Raw genomic sequence first — 25,603 nt, 5'->3', positions numbered from 1 at the left:
TATAGACACACACATTTACATTGCCCAGGTATAGAAGAAGATAAAGATGTTTTTGCTTACAAGTGCCTTCTCTTTACAAAACAATTCTTCAGACTTGGAAATGAATACATACTTTTCTGTCTACACCTACGCGACCTATTAATTTTCTTACTAGATATAAGTCCGACGCCACTATAAATGCGTACAATATGAGCTAACTAACATTTCAAAAAAATCGTATTCGCTCTTGGAAATATTCGTATTAATCTAACAGAATTTGTATTCGGATTCGTAAATATCCCATGAGCTGAGGAAATTGAAATGCAAGCCACCACTAATGGGATGTTTCGTTTGCTCGTCGGGCATAAATTTAATAGGAAAGCCTTTAGCGATCCTTAAGGCAGCAATATTCCCAGTACGCAATACTGCCTAAACCCTAATCGCGCCAAATTTCGTTGAAAGCGTGATAAATTGAAATATTCAAGTGTCTGAAAAGCTCACAGATTATTCATAAATAGTTGTTAAGGATAAGGATTTGATAAGGTGATGAGGAAATAATTTAGCCTAAAGCATCGTGGTACAATCTCAGTCCAAAACGAAATCCGTCGATTGTATTCTGTCATCCAGTGAGAAAGGATACTCATCGAGTCATTGATCCTAATCAAATGGACTTGGAGGCGGAAACAGATAGATTCCGATTGAGGATAAACAAGAAGATAACAAAATCAAGAATCTCAGCTTGATTGGTCGTCGGACTCTTCTTATTTGTAACTATCTCACACCAACTCCACATGACGCTTTTCTTCACCAAACTTCTCTATGTGTCAATATATAGGAGTGAATGGAAAGTGACCCTGGCTTTTACCCACAAGATAAATTTTGCCGACCTGAAATCTTCATTGTACATTGAAGCTGCGTACAAGTCGCAGGTCTCGCGCGCGTGCATGCACGCATCCGATGTACTTCGGCTATTAATCAGAATGTAAAAATGGCCATGGATACGTAATACATTCTCGAAGGGCGGCAATTACACTGCGAGTTATGCCATGCAATGGAACCCACTTTTCCAGGATGGCCGATGAGTGCCACCTTAGAACTATGTAGCGTAGAACAACGGAAGTGCAAGCTCCCTTGATTTCTCCTTTGAATTTTTTGAAGCTTGAATAATGAAATTTTTCTACCAGGGTTAGCGGTATTGATATATATATTTCCACTATCACTATGAACTGATAAGTTAAGCTTTTCAGTAACTGTTTTTGACTTCGCCGAACGGACCGTAGATCCGGCCTATGGTTATGCCTAATTTTCACATGATGTTGCATGACCTATTACTGGAATATATTAAATACACTGCGATAACCTACAACCACATAAAACGTCCATCGATTTGCCTATTTCGGTATAGATCTATGAAAAAGGATTAGATCCCAAAATTTCGAACGAAATTCCGATGCTAGACAAGTTACAAATGAAAACTCCAGATTTTCGACAAACATATACAATTTTCATTTTTATTATTCTCTTCGATTACATCCCATTAGAGCAGATATTATAATGCAATAAGCAAGAAATAAAAACTATTTTACATGCCTATTGTGTGTTATATTTAAATTTTTATAATTACCCTCGTAATAATATTTCCATCATTTCGGTATGACTACTTCCTTCCTGTTTACTCTGTAAATATTTAATAATTCTAGAAAAAATATTGAATTGTCTTCTCTAACGAATCATTCCTCTTTAAAGTTTTGAACGGTTCTACTATCCAAGTCATTGGAATTTATTTCCTCAAAAATATGATAATTAATTGTTTATGTAACGCAGTTATTCGATCTATCGAGTTTTAAACTGAAATAAAAAGTTCGATATTCTCTTCGAAAAAAATACTTTTTATGTGTAATTCATCCAAGTTTCATTCAGTCTATTTACGCATAGGTATATGTCAAACGAACGCGCCTTACGCGCGCTCGTTTTTATTGCTCCGTTCCACTTCCGATCCTTTCTCGAATTCATTTTCGGAAGTGAAGTATATTTACAAAGCTTCTAAAGTGAATTTGAAAAGGAAACAAGAAGAAAAACCCCGAATGGCGTAAAATATAAAATCAAGAGTTTTAAAGACATGTTGCGACTGCGATTCGTTCTCGGACATTTTCACTATCAGGAGGTGCGCATTACTTGCACAACCTTGTTCGATGAAATTTTCTGTTCGTTATTTGAATTAGAATTAACATACGATGAAGGAAAAAAATGTAGAGGGGGTGCAAACATTCGAATGCGCGACCTCTTGATATGCACAACCTAAGCTTAATCCTGTCTAAAATATAAAATCAATGCGATGGAATAATGACAAAACTCATCACGACATGCATTCCACTTTCTAAATATTTGCTTCACTTTTGCGTTCCAATTACTTCTTCAACTCCTATCTGGACAACAATAATCATAATATCACTTATTGGATTCCGTACGAATATAATTCAAATTTCAGCGGTGTCAAACGGAAAGATGAAGGGGAATATACCTAAAACTGAACTTATTCCACATTCGCAAAAGGAGGACATATCATAGTTGAATAGTCTCACTAATTTAAATCAATTTGACCAACAAATATTTCTACCATTTAAAAAATACACATAGAAAGTATACGACGCTTGCATCAAAGCTAGATCGAAATAATATAACTAAAATAACAATTATAATTAAACTTGTCAAAAGTAGTGAGTACAAATAACTAAATTATTTATCATTCGCTGATACATGATCAGGTTGCTCGCCCCGTGAAAATCGCTCCCACATTTTTGAAAACAGCTTCTCTAGACCTTGCGCATATTGCTGGCAATCGAACAGCGGGCTTTCAACTCGCGCTTTCCACACCTTGGCACGCATGGCTTTCAATATTCACGATCTGTGCCCAACTTGATAGCTATCTCTTGGTACTCTTGACGCGTTCGAGCAATGAGTTCAGGGCAGCCGAGTGTGGCCAACTGTGATGCCGCGACTCTGTAATGAAGAATGAGTAGATATATAATAAACATATAGCGAAACTTATCCCTTAGAGACAGTCAATTCTGTTGCAAAACTATGTTCGAAAGTAACTGATTATTTACATCACAATTAATGGAAGAGGTGCCACAATTGGAGTTACTATTTAACATTTTTTTTCGATTTTTTCCTTCTTACATATTTTGATAGATAATACGTTCAAAGGCAATTGTGCAAAATATTACTTTGATAATTACTTTCGTTTTAATTCTTTAAGCATATTCGAAGCGCGTACGAGCGGTTCTCATGCAGTAAATCAGCAATAAGAGTTAATTTTTAGAAATTTCCAATAAGAAAACGATAAAAATCGGGAATGCTTCAGAAGATTGCCAAATTGCCAAAATTGAAGACTTATGGCATCCAGTAGATTTTCATCGAAACTTAACAAATACTATTGTTGAATTGATTACCGACCACTTGGAAAACCTGCGTACTACCTCGGGTAATTCGCTCTCTTTGCGTTTTCCTCGTTACAATACTTAGATACTGTGGCTGAGTTATCATTGACAAGGGTTTAATAACGTTATGAATTGTCGAAAATCTCCTAGTACTAGGTCTATCTACATTATGCTGTCCTTGTAAACGCATCTATCCGAACCAAGAATACTTGAAGCGGATGTCCCACTAAACGACCCTTTTCTTCGCCCCTTGCAATTGCGAAGAGAAAAAATGTCGAAGAGCTGCGAAAGATATTAGAAACAACATAGCTCCGTCATTGCATGGGGTCTCAAAGACCAAGTACATAATTCTAAGTAGTGTGTGCATTGTAGGAATATTTCTTGCCCAACCGAAAGAAAAAACAGAATTCAGTTTTCCTACCGAATCTTCAAAAATCAATTGGAATATCCTTCTTATATATCCTTCCCTATCTTTCAGGCACTATGAGAAAGATGTTGGAAAAGATGACAATAGGTTTCTAACGAGTGGAAGTGTGGTCTATAAAAGCGGTAAAGTCAATTTGGTGAAACTGGTTTGGATTGAGGTCATTTTGACTTAATTAAGTTTCCTAAACTATTTAGAAGTGGTTTGCTCGATTCCGTTTCGAAAATTTGGATATCAAACATGTTCCCCTTCTGGACGGTCGATCATTGGAAAAGTCGATTAAATAATGCAAATAGTTGAACAAAACTGGCGTGCAAGCTGTTCGGATATAGCGGAGACACTAAACATCAACCACATGAGGTGCCAATCATGTGGTAGAAATTCGATTGACAGAATTACGGGTGATGAAAAATGAATTAAATAAGAGAATAAGGAACACAAAAGATCAAGGTCAAAGATGATAGATAATAACTCAATAAACAAATAAGTTATAACTTTATAATGCCAACGCTTATGTTTCGGAGCAAACAAATAATTTGTAACTCATAGTAACATCCTTGAGCGTAGAGAAATTAAGACTGAAAAATAAATGATAGGTAATGCTAACAGTAACGGATGTCCCTAGAGATATTAATCAGCACGGAGAGAATTTGAAGGGATTCTCTTTCGTCGAAAGGAGAAATTGAGAATAAACGCTTATCTAATTTATTCAGCACAGGAGAAGTTATTTTGAAGCATCCATTCACGATTAACTAATTAGAGAGCGAAACAATCATAATCATAAAGTTAAGATATCACAGTATCGACCGGGGCGAAAATTTCACCATCATCGACGGCACAACACCGGTGTTCATCGGTTCCTTTAAGAGAGCTTCTGCTATATGCACCATACATATTGCCAGTTGAACAAATGCCATAACACAATAAAATAGTTATACAGAATAATATAGTCCCTTTTGTGTTTGAGAGAGAGATGGGGATAATCGGCGGATATTTTCACTTCCTCATGCTGTTTTTCTGAATAAGGTTGAAATGCACCTAATATGAGACATTACTTCAATAAACAATTAATAATCATTAACATATTTATTTACAAGAATCTTTCGTTGAATTCTAAATGACTTGCCATTCGTCGAATAGAGGAATATAGCTCATAGTGTTTATCGGATGAGTTCAAGAACTGGACCTGGAAAGAGAGCTCCTAAAACCATATGCCTAAAGCAGACAATTGGGAATTATAGGAATACCTCCGTGTAGTGATCAGTGTGAGCTATTCCGCGAACTCAATAACACAGCAAAGAGAAACTAGACTAAAAATGAACCGAAAATAAACGAAACTTATGATACACACGAAAAGACGAAGGACAATATATGTTTTCAATCTAGAACTTGTGGACATCTTTGCTTCCTTCCGTGAATGCAATAACAAACAAGTCGTTAGTCATCTTGTATTATTCGTGGGCATAAGTTTTATCGGCTTTCCCTTTATAAGTCAACCTTAAAAAAAGATTGGAACTTTTAATCCAATCCAGTTTTCTTGGATGGTCTACTATATGCTTCCAACGGTCTCGTAATAACACAGGAATTGAATTTCACAGCATAACCCATGGATCAAATTCCTATTTCTTTGGTGGTACGTACACGTTTGGTTACAACTTTGCCCCCGCAATGTCCGAGTTGGAGCTCATATAGTAGAAATCTACTTCTGTGGTAAAGACGGTACGGTTCATTGAATACTGAGAGTAGGGAGCAACTACCTTTCTCCCCTTCAAGAGGACATTTCTCACTCTTAGCCCGACGGGGCTAGCAGATAGTAATTCGTTACTACGTGAAGACTTAGAAAAACCGAAAAAAAATTATGCGCAGACCCAATACTCTAAATTTATCTAAAACACAATTGACATATCTAACAAAGTCCAATAATGGGATCAATATGTTTTTGACAATTTCTATAGTAATCAAAATACAAGCAAATATATAATAAATAACTAAGATTTTAATACAAGAAAAATATGAAAATCTCACCTTGAGGCCAACGTTTCACCGGGCAATGTCACTACTGGTGTCCCTGTCCATAAAACATCCATAGATGTTGTGTGACCATTGCACAGTGGTGTATCTAAGCAGACATCTGCAAGTTGTCCTCTACGCACGTGTTCTTCCTTAGCCGCAACATTTGAAAATATAATGCGGTTGCCCGATATGCCTGCAAGTCGAGAAGGATGCATGAAACATTTCAAATATTTATATGGCGTGGGTAAAAATTGAGGTCAACGCTATTAATAGTAAAAACATGAACTTAAGTCATAGTCGCTCAATTGGCCAAGTTACCAACAAAAACATACTGAATTACTTTTCAATATTTTCCCAGTAAAGGTTTCCTTGATAATATATATGTGTATGGTCGCCATTTAGCCCTTCCTTGATAATGGACATACGAATATATAAGCAAGAAAGGTCTTTGTGGGTTAAAAGGAAAACAAAGGCAATGTGTGTTGCCCGAGCCCAAAAAGGTCCTTATTAATATTTTATTTTGACTTTAGACGAGATTGTTATACGTAAAAATAAATAATGGTCATCTTCTAGTACGAATAAACAGAAAGAAGAATTTTGCTATAGAGCCACATCGAAGGAACATTTACTCAAAAATCTTGAAACTAAAGTCGGAATTGCATAAAAATCAATGACACTGGTTCAAATTCAAGGTACGCGATATTCTGTACTCATTTCTTCATTTCTGAAAATTGGTGACTGGTATTCTTATGATACTCTTCTGTAAGTTGTATAAGCAAGTAATTGGAAGGAGGCACAATATGACACTTGGTTGCATTATTTTAAGAAATAAACATTGAATTGATTGGTTTGAAACAGTTGATTTATTGCTTGAAAAAAATCATAATGACGCGTTCTCCAAAACAATATATGGATAGCGAATTCATAAATTTAAAATAAATGGAAGGAGGATAACAGCGGGACCTCAAAAACTAATTTAACTACTCATTTGAATCAAAGCTCGATGCTTTCTAGCGAAACGATATTAATAAATAGAGAGGAGTCGCGAGCAATAAGGTAGAATGTATAATGGAATACTAACTAAAACCCCAAGTTGCAAACATTACAGTAACAACAACTTACCCAAATCTTCAGCTGTTTTCTTGATATTTTGCTCCCCAACTGCTGGAAATCTTAGCAGCCAAAGCACGGAATTCGGCACATGTTTTAAAATGTAAACCCACGACTGTAACGTAAGTGGGTCAATTTTATACAATTGATTGAAATTACAGTAAACAATGGCGTCATCCGGTAAGAAGTATTGTTGTCGTGTTGTGATTACAATATTCTGTGGAACTTCTTCGCCAGTTGCTGCCTTATTGTTAGTTTGGGTTGTAGCTAATCCATTTTGCACTACGACCCCGTTAACTGACGTCTGAACTTGACCTGAAGCAATCATTGTTTCGATTTGTGTTGTAGTTGGAAGTTCTGCAACTTTCAATGAAATCTCTACTGGTTTGGCGGCAATAACCACTTCGCGGATTTCCTTGACGTCTGTGCTTTCGACAAGAGGAGATAAATCTGTTGCATTTATGACAGCAACGTTATCAGCTACTACATTGCCACCATGTGTCTTGTCGCTAACAATTAGGCGCTCCTTTAAATGGGGGAACATCTGTTTGTGATCACCAATGAAGTATGTGTATGGCATATATGCTAATTTCTCGCTGTATTGATGTTGCAATTCCATAGGGCTTGTTACGGCATCAGTTATTATGTAGTCCATGAAACTAGCACCACTTGTGCCAGGATAGCCAAGCCACATGACCTATATGATTAAAAAGGTAATGCTTGAATTCGTTCTGATTAAAAATCAAGTAAGTACCCCATTTCAGAGTAAATAGAATCTTCTTTCTCTGAACAAGTACCCAAAAACACTTACCTGAACTGGCGCCGGTCTGAGAGCAAATATTTCATTTCTAGCCCCTTTTGTATAGCCATTCATGTTAACCAACACATGCACTCCATCCGCATGTATTCTATCAGCTGCTTTTCCATTGCAAGCCACTGAAGACAAATCAATGAAATGTTCGGATTCGCGTGCAATCTTTGCCCTGAATGTAGTTCCATCGTCAGGGCTGAGAGCATAGCAGAAAATTTCTACGCGAGAACGATCATGGAGCCCAGGAACTGACTGCATCAAATGTGAAGTTGGATGATTTCCAAAATCGCTACTCACATAACCAATTCTGAGACGTCCAGTGAATTCCCGACAAAATTTGAATGGTGGCTTATGAAGCACATGAACTTTCTCAAGGCACAGATTTGCATGCCGTGCAGCAATAGCTTTACGATATTCATGTGTTAGAGGATACAACATGGAATGATGTGGATGCACTGATGGCAAACGATTCTTTTCCAACTGTTCAGCAACGATGCTAACCGAGTTTCTTCATGCGATGCCTCATAATCAGTCCAATCGCAAACGATTTGTAAGCAATGCGCCAAATTGCAATACGCATCAGGAAAGTCTGGTTTCAATTTCAAAGCAGTTCGATACGACTGAATTGCCTCTGGAATATTTCCCTGAATCCTTGTGAATACTTGCGAGGTTACTATGGGCATCTGCGAATGCGGGGTTGATTTGGATTGCGCGTGTGTAACATTGTAGTGCTCCAGCGACATCTTGTAACTCTTTCAGAGTGTTACCCATATTCGAGTAAGCATCGGCGAAAGTAGGTTGGATTCGAATTGCCTCCTTGTAATGCATGAGCGCTTCATTGAGCTTTCCCCTGTTGTTGCAATACTGATGCCAAATTGGAATGAGCAGCAGCGAATTCTGGAAATACTTCCAAAGCTTTGAGATACAGACGTGTAGCCTCCTCAATGTATCCTTGTTCGCGTTTGATGTTGGCCAAATTATTGAGTGAATCGGCATGATTTGGGCAGAGGCGAAGAGCGGTGTTGTAGCAATCTTCAGCTTCCTTAACCTGAATAATAAATAAAGTAGATTGTAGGGTGAGTTTACAGTAAAAAATATTTCAAATTTTCGCTTTCATTAATTTTCTAATTGAAGAACAATAAAGGATTTTACATTCAACAGAATCCTAAACAAATTATCGTGATTATTCATAGTTATGACAGGGCTTCGACTGTAGCATATTAACTTATTGTAGATAAGTTATAACAAATTTTACCTTTCATTTTGTGAACAAAAATCTGCAAGGTAAAAAAATCCTATGCTACGATTAATCTGATATAATCGTAGTCGACCTTGCTTGCAAGTATTCCAACATCTATGGCCACTTGAGTGCATAGCATGAGCATCAGACCATGAGAAGTCGTGAAGACTTCTCTGGATTGTTACTTGTTCTTCTGTTTTATAATAAACGTTGCCAATTTACAGAAGGATTTGAAACAATGCACTAATTCCTCAGTAAAATAATTCTACTTGATCTTTTCTCGTGACACGTCCGTCGACAGTCCGACCGAGAAAACCTTTTGAAAATCTGCGCTCGAAATGTGGTGGTGTCAGGAGCCGCGCCAGAGAATGTGAACGCAGTAAAAGCGATCACAAACTCCTCTACTTTGGCGGCCCGCAAATTCGGTGTGGTACCAATGTTCTCATCTCTGAGAAGTTTTCATGCCGCCATCGAAAGATTTGATAGCCGGTTGATAAAACTCATAATCATCCCAGGGCCAGCGCCACTTATTTCTTTACTTTAGGCAGACGGCGGCCTGTGCCATGAGAAAGCAAGCAATCAGAGCATTGTCGATTTTCCCGTCATGTATGACCTTGTACTTGTCATTACATGGATCGTCAAATGGTTGTCTCATCTTCCTATATTTTATAATGGGAACAATAGAACGCAGATCGACAGCAAAGTCGTGCGAAATGAAACCATCAAACCTCAATGTCGGCCATTGACTATCATCTTTCAAAAAAAATAGCCGTTGTAACAACGCGAAGAAAGAACTGGAAAAGGCAAATAAATGGCACCTGGTAAGCATTGCGACAATACCTAGTGCCAAAGCAACACGTGCCCCTAAATTGCCCTACAGCGGCCCGAAGAAAATAGTTCAAAGTGTGAAATGTACAAACCCGCGACGTGGCATGTGATACCCAACTTCTAACGCCCTCTAGACTGATCTATGCAGATGTTTTCGTAGCGCCTCACAACACAGACTTCCAACTCGGCCCAACATAGAATAATAGAATTCTCCAGCTGAATCAGTGACATAGCATAGCATAGATACGATATGGTCATGTAAACCAGAACATCGAAATCTATACGAAAAAGCCCAAAACCCGACCGAAATAATAATGGCTTGATAGGATAGATGGCAATTTAAGAACCCATCGACTCCACCTGGACAAAGTCTATGCGCGAGAAAAGTGGCATTCATCCCGAGCCTCGATCACACCTAAACGTCATCATACACCGTTCGCTGAAATGCGCTTCAACTATCTCCATAACTTCCCGAGACGTCCGTGTTCCTCCATAGTTCTGCGCCAAGTGCTGTTGAGGCGACCCACGGCCACGTTGAGATAGTGGATTCCACTGCACGGCGTATCCTTAATATGTGACCTATAAATTACCACTTTTCCCTTCTAATCAACCATTTCACGGCATAACTGGCCTGTGACCAGAACAAGTTCTTTCTTTCTTTGGCCTGCGTATCCCAGTGGCATATGGTAACAGTAGTGGAGTCACTTTCTATTTGCTAGTGCCATATAAAGTCACAGCAAGAATCTTAGCACAGAACAGTCTAAGCTTGATCTTAGTGTTGAGATAACTACATTTTCAGATTTTAGACAGGGCACTAAAGGTACATCTAACACTGTTAAAGGCAGTTTTCGCACTCAGAGCGTAATTAGTACAACATTTTTAAAATTGCGATTTCTCAGAAATGAAATCACATATTAATTAGCATTTTTTTATTTTGACGATAAAGAATGAAATTGAAATACCAAATTTATCCGACTGTTGTTGTTATACACAGATTTGTACTTGACGTTTAAATTGCCTTTTTTGATACACATGGCCAAAACGTGAATCCGAGGAAGAAAGCGTAAACGCAGTTTTGTTAAAAACACGTGTAGTTATGCACTTGCGAATTTACAACGCGCAAAAAATTACTACTCAATATACTACAAACCACATACAACCGCAAATCAAATTGGAAACTTAGACATTCGTTCATTATTCATATCGATGGTGGAAACTTTTTTTTTCATTCGAATACACAACACGATGCATCAGCAATCAATCATGTTCACCCTCACAAAAATATAGTTCATCTAATTGGCTCCATACAATTTATGAAATTGCGGTGAACGCTCGACAACGAAATGGATATTTCGATGAACCGTCATACAGGCAGATTTTAAAATGTCTCTCAAGAAATCTGTTCTGATGCCGTTCTGCTCGTGCTCTGTCAAACTGCTGTTAACATTTTGAGGCGTGTTATGATTTTTACAGTGGCTTGCGGTTAGGTCGCTGTTTGAATCTCACTGGTGGCAGTGAGATTTGTATCGTGATTTAACGTCGGATACAAGCCGACTCAGCTGCGAATGAACACCTGAGTGAAATCAGGGTAACAATCTCGGGCGAGCGCAACGCTGACCACATTGTCTCCTACAGTGTACTGTAGAGTACTGTTACGGTTTTGAATGAAGTGCTCTAACACACTTCAAGGCCTTGATCCAATATGGATTGTTGCGCCAACGATTATTATTATTCCTCTGTTACTTTTCTGTCACTGACTTTTATTTAAGTAACGGAAGCAATGCTTCCCTTGATTCCAATGACGCCACGCCACTCGGTGATCCACTTCGACCCCAAAGTCAGCGACCCTCTTGTTTCGCACATGCAAACAACAACTCATAAATCTACTGCTGATCGCAAAGTGATTGCTAGTGCGGTATCGATCAGTTCAAGCCCAACTGACATTATAAAAAGCTCTGTGACGCCAACGGTGGTGCAAGCTTTAAAACCCACAGACCTCCAACAATTATCGCTATGGTCGCCAATGCCGTGTTCCCCCATCATAAGTCCGATCAATGTGTTGACATTCGGATCATCCATCACGATCAGTACTGTACATTTTTGATGCTCCTCAATTTGGAATGGAATTTTTCAGTTAAAAGCCGTTCAGAAACCGGCTCCCAAGTAAAGAAGTGCGCCTTTCGGTAGTCGCCAAAAACAACCCGACATCGGATTCGCGTGTGGTTTGGAAATGCCATTATCTGAACCAGATTTCCAGAATGGGCTATGGACATTGTTGACTGCTATGTAAGTAAATTTAATTGTGACAGATTATATTTGCCGGTTCGGCAGACTGATTATACATCTGCATTGTGCTGTTGTGTACCTGCATCGATGGAGAGAACACTGAAAACGTCGAATAAAACTTTTGCATTTGAATGGCTCTGTTTCTTTCGGTGGTGACAAGCAACTGGTTGCTGGAGACTAAATACACATTCGCTGATTTGTCCAAAATCTAGAAAGGCCAATTATCTCAACAGTAACATCAAATAAAAGTTGCTCCGCGCCCACGATCTCTACATTTCTACATGGAAGCCACACATAGAAAAATGTGATTCGAAGGTTTAAAGCTGTGTCTTCATGTTATTGCCGGAATCATCGCTCATAGATTTCTTCGTTATATATGGACGAGGTACAGCATTTTCAAATATAAGTTCTCAATCTGTATTTCACTGACCAAAGTTTCCAAAGAAGAGATGAGAGTTGGGAAGATAGGAAGTACAAGAAACGTTAAGCGGAACGAACTCAAATAGATTGTCCACTGCCAAGAGCTTATAGTAAATTTATATAGTTACCGTAAATCTCTACGCGGGGCATAGTGCGCCAACTACACTTGAGTGTCATCGCAGAACGTGACATTTTGCGCCATCAAATGCTGCTCTCCTGCATAAAATATTTCAGATATTTTCCCTATTGATGCTATCGAAAGCTTTCTCGATTTCAATTAAGAGCAAGTGAGACGATGATCTAAACGCCGCACATTGTTCACGATGGAAGAGGGTAAGAGGGCTAATGTGATCGGCGCACAAGGATCAGAGTGGGAACCAGGCTGCTATCGTTTCCAAAATTACACGTTTCCGGAATGATTTTAGCTAGTATATTTGCGACATTATACTAGCTTCGAAGCTAGGCAAGGTAGCCGGCCACCAATTGACGATCCTTTTCGAGCTCGATACCAACACCTCTTTTGTTGCGCATATTTAGAAGACAACTCCTAAATCTCCTGCTGTGCAACAGACTGGCAGCTAGATAGAAAACCAATTGTACCAAATCGATTGGCAGATAATGAATCAATTTTAGTTTGCCTTACCATGAAACATTATTAAAAATCAGAGCTGCTGCGTACCCATTTCCAATTTGATGTGTGGATATTTCTACAGTGCCCGACAAAAAATGTTTGCACTGCGAAGGGAGGAGAAAATTCAAGTTCAAAAGGGGCTTTTTCGGGATTATCATGAAGCTGGGGAATAAAGTTGTGCTTCATGTGAAGTTCTTATTATTTACACCAGCAGAAGTCCTATTCAAAGAATATGGTGGAAAGGTAAATTGAAGTTTTAAGGGAAAAGATACGTTCGCCGAAGATTTGTGTGTTAGTAGTAAAGTACAAAAAAACATCGAAAATGAACATATACACAAACAATTTGTTAAACGATTTTTTTAATGGAAGTAGATAAATGAAGGTATCCATAAATATCAAATTAGAAGAAATTAATTTTCGCTTTTTTTCTTATTTTCGGCATCAGTTCGTATAAATTTTCAATAAATTCGTCCGGAATTTCATTAAGCCATATCTTTTCTTAAGTTTTTTTCTAGATTTGCTTTGTTCCTTGTCGATCTTTGTTGCAGTCGCCGCTTCATTAACGTAGTTCCTGTGTTCAATTTAGCCTTTTTTTCAATCAGAGTCTTCGTTAAAATCGGCTTTTTTGCTGGTCTGCTAGCTCTGAGTCCTAACTCATCGTCGCTGTAATATTCTCACACTAACTGACACATTTTCCCCTTCCAGCAATTCAATACGTAAGTGAGGAGCAGTTCCAAATCTATCCCGCAAGGATGTTAACTCTAATGACCGCCAGGCCCCCCCAAGCATACAATCTCACTTTGTTGTGGTATTGACGAACAGACATGTGATGATGACGGCATACACGTTGTAGAATACATGAAATTCATAAAAAAATAATGTTGCACTCTCTATAACTTTGTTAATAATAGTTGGATTGTGCCTTATTTTATCCCTTACACCAATTTTGTAATTTCTAGGATGAACTTAAAGGGGGTTTCCGGATAAATTTCTAAAATGTGTAAATATAACTATTATTAACTTTATTTGTGCAAATATCGGAACGGGATGTATTTTGAAGCCCTAGATTTCATATTCACCACTAGTAAATTTTTTTTCAGTTTTTTTCCATTGGATATGTTCTGAGAACGGAAACCTGTTACACTTTTTGGGGGTCATATTTTGAGCTCCCACTCCCTCACTTTTTAACCGATATTAAATATGGGACCAGTTTCGAAAAGTACTAATTGAGCCCTCACATGTATAGGAACAGTTGGTATGCATACAGATTTGAATCAAAAGAGTGATACAGCATCACTATAATGAGTTTGTAGCTATCCGGAAATTAATAATAATAATCGTTGGCGCAACAATCCATATGGGACCAGGGCCTTGAAGTGTGTTAGAGCACTTCATTCAAGACCGCAACGGTACACTACAGTACACTGTAGGATGCAATATGGTCAGTATCGCGCTCGCCCGGGATTATTATCCTGATTTGACTCAGGTACTCATTTACAGCTGAGTCGACTGGTATCCGACATCCAGTCATGATTACAAATCTCTCTACTACCAGTGAGATTTGAACCACCACCTTCCGCTACGACAGCCCAGCCAGCCCTCTAACCACTTGAGCCATCCGGAAATTCCACTTCTAAACTGATACCACCACATCCTTTGGCCTTAATTCGATACAATTCAAACTGATAACTATCCAAATTTCCTTTTTACACAAGCAAATTCTATGCACTCATCACAACTTATAATTGCATCTACTCTTCGATAATCTATTAAAAAACTTCCAAACGCCAAATTCTTCCTTTCCCATTGGAATTGTCTTCATGATAGTAGTGCTGATTCATATCGAATAAAAAATTAGCAAAGGGCGAAAGGTTGGCAATACAAAAATATGATTTTCTCCACCACTTCCTCTCTTATCTTCGCAAGTGAAAGCAACAAAGTTCTCGTCACTTGCTCCCAGTTTCATATGTATATTCCACACGAAGATATACTATTGATAAAGCCAGATAGATCTATATGTATATCTTGTCATAAATTGCCAAATTAAAGCAATTGATGAGCGAATTACATAACCCAAATGATAACAATACACAATTGTCAAGATCTGCCATCCGGCACAAAAATATTATCGTAGGGCAAACATAACGTAATTTCGTGCATATTGACAGGCAATTTTTAATCAAAACGAAAACGTATGTACAGATCCATATAAGTATATAGGGATCCAAGGACCAAAAAAGATAAAATAGGGACTTGTATCAACGAATATATCCCAGTAGACTCACCTGACCCTTCTCCTTGAGTGCATTTGCCAAATTGCAATAGGCATCAGGGAAATTTGGTTGTAGTTCAATTGCTCGCCGATATGTATCGATTGCAAGATCAATCAATCCTTGCTCATAGTAAACACAAGCCAAATTTCCATGAACCACCGCATTGTTCGGGGACAAATTCAGCGCACGAAGGTAAGCAGCAACAGCTCTGAAATGGAAAATACAAAATGTAAATAGATAACAATAACAGGAATGTTTTTATCATAATATGAATAATTCATGGTAAAAGATCATATAATTCACTAACTTTATAGGCTGTAACCTCAAATATCTCCGTTATGTGCAAGGATACGTTGTATGTGTTGGATGGCTACTAAGTAATTTATATATAGTACACGAAGATATGAAGCCAAAATACACTGAGAAATTGTCCTCGCATATCATAATCAAAGAAGCCTCATCTAAATTGCACGAAACCCAATCATGGAGATATGTCGTAGACTCAAGGGACATGAGAGTCTATGATGTGAAAAAGCTCCGTATCAGTTAGTAAGATAAGGGTGGAAATTGTTATTTGTCACGAGACACCAACTATTTTTCAGATTTCGTAACTAGCTTTCAATGTACGATTCATGATGAATATGAAAATGCTTTCTGCGACTGATGCCCTTGCAAATGAAAAGTTTAACATTTAAAGAAAAATAGTCGTTTTCGCTGTAATTTTGCCACTTTCATTTTTTTCCGAAAATGGCGACATGATTATTAACAAAACTTCCGTTTAGAGCGTTTGACTGCATGTTGCGTTGATATATTGGGTTGGGGAAAAAGTAATGTCGTATTTGTAATCGAATTTTAACGCTTTATTTAACCTACTTAGAATTATCCGATTTAAGTCAAATATGCGCCGTTTTGTTCGCAAACTTGTTGCCATTTAGAAGGCAACTCCATTATCCCCCTCTTATAACCCCCCCCCCCCCCTCCTCATTTGCAAAAAACTCAGACAGCCAGTTTTCACAAGCCTCTTTGGGATAGGATAGGCCATCCCATCCGAGTTCCCGTAGATTCTGGCGGTTCATCAAAGATGTGTGAGGCCGAGCGTTGTCCTGGTGGAACACAACACCATTCCTATGACCAATCCTGGCCATTTCTGGTCAACCGCCTCCTTCAAACGGTCGAGTTGCTCACGGTAGAGGACCGAATTGAGGGTCTGGCCATAGTTGAGTAGCTCATAGTGAATGACTCCCTTCCAATCGCACCAAACACACTAGCAAAACCTTCCTGGCCGCCAATCCGGGACTTAGGCGATGGTTTGGGCTGGCTCCCCGCGCTTCAGCCCACTGATCTTTTTCGCATTGAGATTTTCGTACGTGATCCACTTTTCATCACGTCACTATCTGCTTCAAAAATGGGTCGAATTCGTTCCGGCTTCAGCAGTGCATCGCAGGCGTTAATTCGGTCCAAGAGATTTTTTTGCGTCAACTCGTGTGGACACCCAAACATCCAGCTTTTTTGGAATCCAATCTTCCTGCAAATGGTTCCAAACGGTTTTATGGTTCTTACCCAGTTCCTGGCCAATCGAGCGAATGCTCACATGTCGGTCTACTTGGATGATTTCGGACGATTTTATCGGTTTCTACGACGATTGGCCTACCAGTACGGGGTGTATCTTCGACCTCCACTACACCAGAACGAATCGATCAACGCTGTGCTGTGCGAATCGTTACAGTATCGGACCCATAAACTTCATAAATTTTTTTGGCCGCCTTCGTTGCATTTTTACCTCTCAGGAAGTAAAAATGTAAAATATGACGAATTTCTTCCTTGGTGGACTCCATCATTGACGCGCTATAACTTGAGACTGAAACAGTACGATCATAAAACTGTCAAAGAGACACCTGTAGCCCAGATTGTCTTCAAATCGCCATATAGTATGACCTGGTGCGATTAGTACAATACAAGATATGTTTAAGTGTCGCCATCTATTGACGAAATACGATATTACTTTTTCCCCAACCTAATATATGTCCACATATACCCAAAAGAAGGATGCAAAATTTTTTTTCATTGAATATGGTTTTGTTGGATATCAAATGGAACGATGAAAGATCTCGATTAATACTTCCCTTAGCAGACGTTAGTTTTGACATTGGTTGCAGAGGGGAGGAACTGCGGAATCCGAAGGAGGCAATTACTTCAAATCCTATTCTCAGAACATGGTATCTAGACCTCAAAACAATCTCAATTGTCCTATCTGCTCAAATAAAGTTAATACTAGTCTATTTTTAATATTTTAGAAATTTACTGGGAAAGCATTCTTAAGTTCATCCTAATCCGTAAATTTTGCAGTAAGATAAGCTTGAATAGGAAGCATCATACTGGAAAGCTTGGTTAAATTCTTACTATTATTATAGTAGTTAAAAATTGGTCCTTTCGTGTCAAATAATTACTCGCTAAGAGGTAATGTCACCACCATGTCGAATTGAATATCTGGAATGTTCGACGCATATACGCATATAGCGAAACATTCTCAAGCTACTGGTTTCCGATTTGTTTCCATCGGTCAAAGAACCGATTATCATTATTCTGCCAGTCCTTATTTGTATGTTTTTTTTTTATAAAATCCACTGGTCTTTCGACAATATTCAGGCCTGAAAGGAAGTTTCTTCCAACCGTAAAATTCCAAATATAGTAATATGCTATTATTAACTTTATTTGAACAGATATCGGAATGGGATGTATTATTTTAAGGCCTATATTTCATACAGATGCACCATTATGATTTTCTTCAAATTTTTCGGCTGCATAGTTTGTGAGAACGAGATCTGTTATACATTTTAAGGCACATATTTTATCCCTCGCCATCCCCATGTTTTACCCAGCATCAGAAATAAAATTTTAGGGTTCCAAACAGATATAACTCCTTAATCAAAGCTATTTTTGTATGATTATTTGATCCAAAGAAAAGAATTAAGCGACTCCTTTGTATGAGGAAAAATAATAAACTAGTCTGTTCTCAATGTTTTTCCTTTAAAGAGGAAACCACATTAGGGGGTTTTCGAAACCGACTTTTTTATTGCATAGATCGTTAGCCTAGCTATCCCAGAATACAGAACACAGAAAAGTCAAAACGACATTTAGATTTCATAGGGATAGAAGCGACCGATTATTGGGTACACGCTCAAGGTCTACCGCCCAATAAATAGGCATTTACACATATTTGACGTCAGTGCCTTCTACAAATACATTCGTATTTGTTGTAACTGTATTTTGTGCGTAATCAAGAGTGATAAATGTCTTCATATCCGAAAGGGAATTTTTTCTCACAGTGATGTTTCGCAAATTTCCGGCAAAATTTTTGATTTTAGTTATTTTTAGCTGCATTGAAGTTCATATTGTTAGAACATTTTTTGGTGATGTAAAATTAAAAGCTTTTTGGTTTAAAAAAAAAAAGGATGTAACTTACTGTATGCTTGAGCATTGACAGTTCCCACCTTTCCACCAAACTTGGTGTCAATCGCTATAACAATCTCCGGGAATTGTACTTTGTTTTTTACAAGACCGTAACATACAGTCTGTTGAAAACAACGTAAAGGAAATCAACGAAAAACGACAAAATAGAACCCTTGCTGAGGGCTGATAAGAAAGAAACTCTAAATCGTAAAAAACCCCAGTCACGATAACAAATCCCTCTGCCACCATTGAGATTTGAACCGCGACCTTCCGCTACGACGCTCTAACCACTAAAGCCATCCTGACACCTCTATTATATATGCACAGCCAATATCTTTGAAACAAGTAAGGCTTTCCAAAAAATATAATATTACACAATTTAGTCAAAGGTACTTATGATAATTACCCTGAGTTCATGGATTGAGTGTTCATTTTAGTTACAACTGGGTTACTCTTTTATTAGTCTATGATAAATACTGACCCTTTTCTAGCCCCACTGAATCCAATAAAATACCACATTAAAAGCAAGTTATTATTCTTCTAAGCTTTCCAATAATTACGTTAATACCCTCCATTCTATTAAACCCCAAAGTAGTTCCGAATGGATACAAATTATTTCCTCTTAAATCCCAACCGTCACCGGGAGTAGATAATTAATACCAACAAATTATTAAAACAACGCATTAGTTACTCATTAGACCAAAACCATTACCCTTCTTCCCGATTTTCCATGCAACTTATTTTGAATATCTATTTCTGGTGTGTTTTCAAATAGATTACTATTTTTACTTTTACACCACGCCGATCAAACCGTAAATTAAAGGACAATAAAAGTCAATAGGTGTGTGAAATTTCCCAGACTATATAGCACACAAGCAGTTGCCCTGCCTTCGTCTATTAGGAAACTTGCTTATGCACGAATAGACCGTCTTTGTGAGCACCACATGGTATCAAGTATCGAATAATTCAATAAAAATTCTATCCTTGTTAGATATTTAATGACTCCGCAATGTGCTACGGTATACGTTTTTTCCGTTGGGTGTATAGAATGCACATAGAGTATATCTTGTGCTACAAAAGTGAGAAATTTGTTTAGATGTGAAATAAACGGTTTATTATTGCTGGGTGCTGCCTCTTTTTGAGGCAGCTCAGCACGCGGGTATCAACTCATGACCCAGTTTTATTGCATATAAAATTTATAGATGTCCTATTCTATCCATAGGTGGTGTTGACACTCCATAATGGTGGTTGTTTAATATAATAGCCGTTCTTTCCGGAAGTTTATTGAATAATAATCCTGGGGATTGTCAATCTTGGTTATGTTACAGAAGAAATATGTTTGCCATTGAAAACATCCAGTTTTTACTTATGTCTAGTTTGTCTACAGTTTTTGGAAACGGCAATGAAACAAAACAATTATCTGCCAGTGGCAGTGCCAATCTTCCATTATGATAAGAACCTGACTCTGAAATATAACAAAGAGCATTTATGGGGAACTATTCGTACCATGGAATTAAGTTCCAAACAAGCGCTAATAAAATAGCACGGAGTGCAAAGACAGTCGTTTGCACAGATGGGTTTGGAGGGAATTCTTACTTTGCCCAGTACTATGCTCGCTCATATGATTGAAATCGATTTATTCTGGTCTTATTGGACCAAATTTAATAAACAAATTTTGATTCGCTTAGAAACAAAGTATAAAAATTAACTTATCAAATTCCAATCACAAGTTGTCCAAGATTCGTACTTTAAAAAAAAAATCCGATTTTTGGGAGTTTTTGCAGAAATTTTTAGCTTTTTCTTTTTCACAAGAGCTTTCAATCCAACGTCTTTCAATGCTCTTTGAGCCGTTTATTACTAATGGGAGACAACAAGCAACTTCGTTAGTCCTTTTTAGTCTACTAGAAACGAATAGCCGCACAAAAATACGCTAGCTGATACGTCAAATCCCGTACGTTAGCTGGTGTAATCTCTTATGAACTCCGCTTTTTTGCGTGGGAATTTAGGTCGGTTTAGTCGGATTTAAATTATTAATAATTTTCATTACATTTTTTTTTACCAATCTGCAATAACTTTGCATTGTCTCGGCCTGATCAAACTCCCTTGAAACCAAAAATAGCTTCAATTTTTATTGCGATACGGGGGATAAGGGTTCCCATTGTAAATAAATAATGTTGCATAGCTTACCACATGTTGAAACAATAATAACAAAAATTGATTTTCCCATTACAATAGTGAAAGAAAAAGAAGTAAGGTTATATAAGGCTTGGTGCAAAATTTAATCAATACGGTACAAAAGAACAGAAATGGGGCAGGAAGAAAGAGAGATCTAATTTCAAATGCAATATTTATTATTTATTTACTTTAGATTACTCCCTCATTATAAAATAGAATATCATAATAGATATTTTTTTCTAGTAACTTCAACACATACGCTATAATGATAGGATCTTTGCACTTTCAAACGAATTTGACTCTTTTTTGCATCATAATGTAAATGAATGTATGTAGAAATATGCTGGTATGTATGAACAAATAGAATTTTTTAAAAGAAATGTTTACCGCGAAAGAAAGCCATATTTGATTAACGACAGAACAAAAATAAGAACCACATCTCTAGAGCAAAAGGATTATCTACACAAACATATGTGTAAATCGCTCTTAGGACAAGGATACAATAACCTTTACAATTATGAAAAAAACTGAATACGAATGCTATAAATCAAGAGTGAAAATGCTTCATTTATCTTTGGAAATGTTTCATTTATCTAAACTGAAAGGTACTGATACGTAGGATGCATCACAGTTTATCATCTTTATGCAAACTTCGGCGGAAGAAAGCGAAGAATATTTCCGTTTTTTACTTCATCCATAAAACCCAATATCACTGGACATATTTATTCGAATTGAACACTAGACGCAAGCTTTCTATGCATATATATCCCATCTCTAGAAGCTGAGGCTGATATACAAACAACTACAAAATCGAAAAACCTCACACGGATTTACATATATGGGCTTTTCGTATCTCAGTACGTTCACTCCACTGTGGCATTGATGTATATCGCTACACATACATATAAAACAAATCCTATCCATGATGTCTTCCGGGTAGTAAATTTACATAATAATAATAATTATCATTGGGGCAACAATTCACATTGGATCAGGGCCTTGAAGTGTGTTAGAGCACTTCATTCAAGATCGTTACGGTACACTATAGGATTACAGTACCCTATAGGAGGTAATGTGGTCAGCATTGCACTCGTTCGAGATTGTTACCCTGATTTGACTCAGGTGCTCATTCGCAGCTGAGTCGACTGGTATCCGATGTCAAATCACAATACAAATTCCACTGCCATCAATGACTGTATAGATGCGGTCTTTGTGATTATTTTCAGATTTGGCCGTTGGATAGGTTCTGATATGGAAAGTCAAGCTAGTTTTGAAGAGCACTGATAAATCCCCTTCAATGATACTCAACATCACATATTTTGATAAAAAATATTCAGTCTCCTTTCACAATGGACAAAATTTTACGTACATTGGACAGCAGCGGAGTGAAGGTGGTGGCGTATGCCGACGACTGATATTAGTATCAGGGATGTTTCTGTCCATTATGAGCGACATCATGGAAGGAGCGTTGCGAAAGGTGTGCCTGTGGGCCGCAAGATGCGGTCTCAGCATAAACCCAACCAAAACGCAACTGATGCTATTCACCGCCAAGACAAGGACACCTGAATTCCATCTACCACGGCTGAATGGACAAAGATTGGTTCTTTCCTCTAATGTAAAGTATCTGGGTGTAATCCTGAATCCTAAGCTAAATTGAAGGTTGAACATAGAACTGAGGGTTAAGAAGGCATATATAGCCTTCTATGCCTGCAAGAGAACCTTTGCAAAGAAATGGGGTCTCCGACCGAGGATGGTTCTCTGGATGTACACCGCTGTAGTGCGTCCGACCCTAACGTACGGCTCTAATGTATGGTGGCAGGCTTTGAACAAAAAATACAATAGAACGAAGCTTAATAGGATTCAAAGAATCTCGTGTGCGGGTGTTACTGGAGCTCTGTGGTCCTGCCCGGTAGATGCTCTCAATGTATTCATGCATCTCCTCCCCCTAGACCTCCACATCAAATATGTTGCAGCGGACAGTGCCATTAGACTACGTGAGTCCGGATGGTGGGCAGCGAAGTCCTACGACCACAGCAACATCCTAGGTGAAATACCTCGGGAAACCTGGGCATCCCCCACGGATTATGTCACACGCAAGCTGAACTTCACGAGAAACTTTGCTGTGGACCTTCCAACCAGGGTAAAATGGAAGACCGACGGCATGTTACAAGACTATGATACAGTATTCTTTACGGGCGGATCAAAGATGGCCTATGGAGTCGGCGCGGGGGTTTTCTCGAATACACACGGTGTATCCAACTCGTATGGTCTCCCAGGTTCCGCCAGTGTATTCCAGGTGGAAGTACTGGCGATATTGGAAGTCTGTCGATGGATGGAGCGTGATTCAAGCCCCAAGCGTAACATAGCCATTCTGACCGGCAGCCAAGCGGCCATCAAGGCCTTGTACTCAACGACGACATCTTCCCGGCTGGTGGGGCAGTGCAGAGACGCGCTTAACCGTTTGGGCGGCATGCTCACGGTCACTCTCCTTCTGGGTTCCCGGGCATAGAAACATAGAGGAGAATGAGCGGGCTGACGGATTGGCCAAGCAAGGCTCTGCTCTTGGCAGTCGCTCGGCGAATACAGTCAGTGTTCCGCTGGCGGCTGTCGGGGGCCGAGTCTACTCGTACTACCTAGCAGCCACGGGCATGAGATGGCGAAGGCTTACAAGCTGTGCCAAGTCAAGGAGAATTTGGCCCGCTTATAACCTGATCACGAGAGCTCCTATGCCAGACGCGTGCAAATGCATTCAAGATTACGGTGGTCTGCACGGAGCACTGGCCCATAGGGGACCAAGCCGCTAGGCTCGGCATACCCTACAGCTCACATTGCCGAAGCTGCGGATGCACTTTCTCTGCGATTGCCCAGCTGTGGCTAGAGTCAGGCTGCGGACACTGGGTAAACCATTTTTTGGGGACCTCAGAGAGATTTCTAGCTGCAGGGTGGGAGAGCTGCTTTCCTTCGTGCTACGGGCTGGCTCTGAAGATCCGAGCCGGCTGGACTCTGCCTCCCTGCTCCCATAACAACAGTCACGGCCTTAGGAGTTTGTGGCATCAAAACGGCGCACCAACGCGCTAATTGGGCTCCTCGGAGCGGCCACTGATACCTACCTACCTACCCTTCCTTTAACATGTATGGGAGAACCCACCTCGTTAAACTTAACATAAAATCATCCCACTCATTGAATATAAAGGGACTCACAGACGCGACATTCTCTCCGAATCGTGATAATAGGTTCAGCCATTTCGAAGTAAATCGGGTGCGACAACATTGAATTGAAAAATTGAGTAGAAAATATAATAGCCTATGAGCAACAAAACCAACAGAAATGGGTAGGTGATGTACATAACATCACAAAACTGACACTATCTTAGTGTTCATACGGCTTGGCGGCTAGCTGCGGGACGCCTTTGACATGTCTAACGCCCGCCTATCCACGTATAGTTCGGCCTGGCGTTGCGCCGGAAGAGCCCGCAATGTACTCGCCTAGCAGTTGAACTGAATACAACATCCACGCACCGTCAAGCTGCAACATCATTAGTTCAACTCTGACGTGGAAAGACTTGAGACGAGAATTTGAGATATTTTTGTTTGTGAGCATTTATCAAAAGTGTTCATTAGCGATAAAGATGCCCATGAAAATTCTCGCTCACAGTCTAAACAAACATGAAATCCTAGCTCGCAGCTTAAACAAATATATCTGGCCGATTTCCCGAATCATTTTTCAATCGATCAACGGCCGCCAGAAAAGTCAAAACGGACAGATAAGTGCATCCCATCCACGTTACGGCCGTCGGTTAAATGCCGAATATTAGAACCTAACTGACAGGCAAAACCGTACGTGGGTGGCGGGCTTAACGGCTAGCAGCATGGCCAAGTACACATGCACCTTTACTGGCGAGGCCCGGACTAAAACCGCTAGTGCGTATAATCAAATTGCCGGCTAACCGTTAGGTAACTGTCCTACATTCAACCACCCTGCGTACAACTATTTTGTATTTCATACCACATTATAAAACATCACCAAATATCGACATATCACCGTCCTTCGTAATACGAGTAGCGGTGCTGGTTGTCAAGGGCTGAGCTCATGCCAAGTATTGCTCTTGATTCTACTGAGGATTGCGTATCTGTCGGTGTTACGATTATCTGTTTTCTTAGCTGACTTCGTCGCAGTAAAATTGTTATGCCGAGCAAAGCATACTTCTGACTGAACTAATATTCGTTCGCGAGAATCATAGTTCCATGTCATGGTCGCCTTGGACGGATTTCACCGGCTGCTGTCCACTCAGCTGACGATACTTTGCATTCAGATTCCAATGTAAAAAAATTCTTTCTGTTTCGCTTGAATAGCTCCATACAGTGCTGTAAATCGTCGACGCGCTGTTTTTGGTCCGGTGGGAGCAAACGCGGCACCCACTTCAAAAGCAAAAATTAAATAAACTACCTTCTGATATCTCTAAGATGTTAGCTATCTTACCAAACTCACTTCACTTTTCGGTCTTCCGAAACGATTTTTTTTA

The 25,603-nt window shown here is 39.1% G+C and overlaps 1 protein-coding gene across 1 annotated transcript in view; it reads right to left on the bottom strand.

Moving 5' to 3' along the window:
- Positions 1–1,461: 1,461 nt before the first annotated feature.
- Positions 1,462–25,603, bottom strand: part of LOC119646910 (UDP-N-acetylglucosamine--peptide N-acetylglucosaminyltransferase 110 kDa subunit) — a 115,009-nt gene continuing 90,867 nt past the window's right edge. Inside the window, 9 exon segments of the mRNA XM_038047581.1 lie at positions 1,462–2,873; positions 2,876–2,979; positions 5,869–6,049; positions 6,979–7,663; positions 7,778–8,296; positions 8,299–8,421; positions 8,423–8,626; positions 8,628–8,825; positions 15,468–15,663. Of these exon segments, the coding sequence (XP_037903509.1) occupies positions 2,716–2,873; positions 2,876–2,979; positions 5,869–6,049; positions 6,979–7,663; positions 7,778–8,296; positions 8,299–8,421; positions 8,423–8,626; positions 8,628–8,825; positions 15,468–15,663 (2,368 nt within the window). The 3' untranslated portion in view covers positions 1,462–2,715.

The sequence above is a fragment of the Hermetia illucens genome, chromosome 1 (assembly GCF_905115235.1).
Source record: "Hermetia illucens chromosome 1, iHerIll2.2.curated.20191125, whole genome shotgun sequence".
In the NCBI taxonomy this organism is placed as follows: domain Eukaryota; kingdom Metazoa; phylum Arthropoda; class Insecta; order Diptera; family Stratiomyidae; genus Hermetia; species Hermetia illucens.
This window is presented reverse-complemented; position numbering and strand designations above follow the sequence as displayed.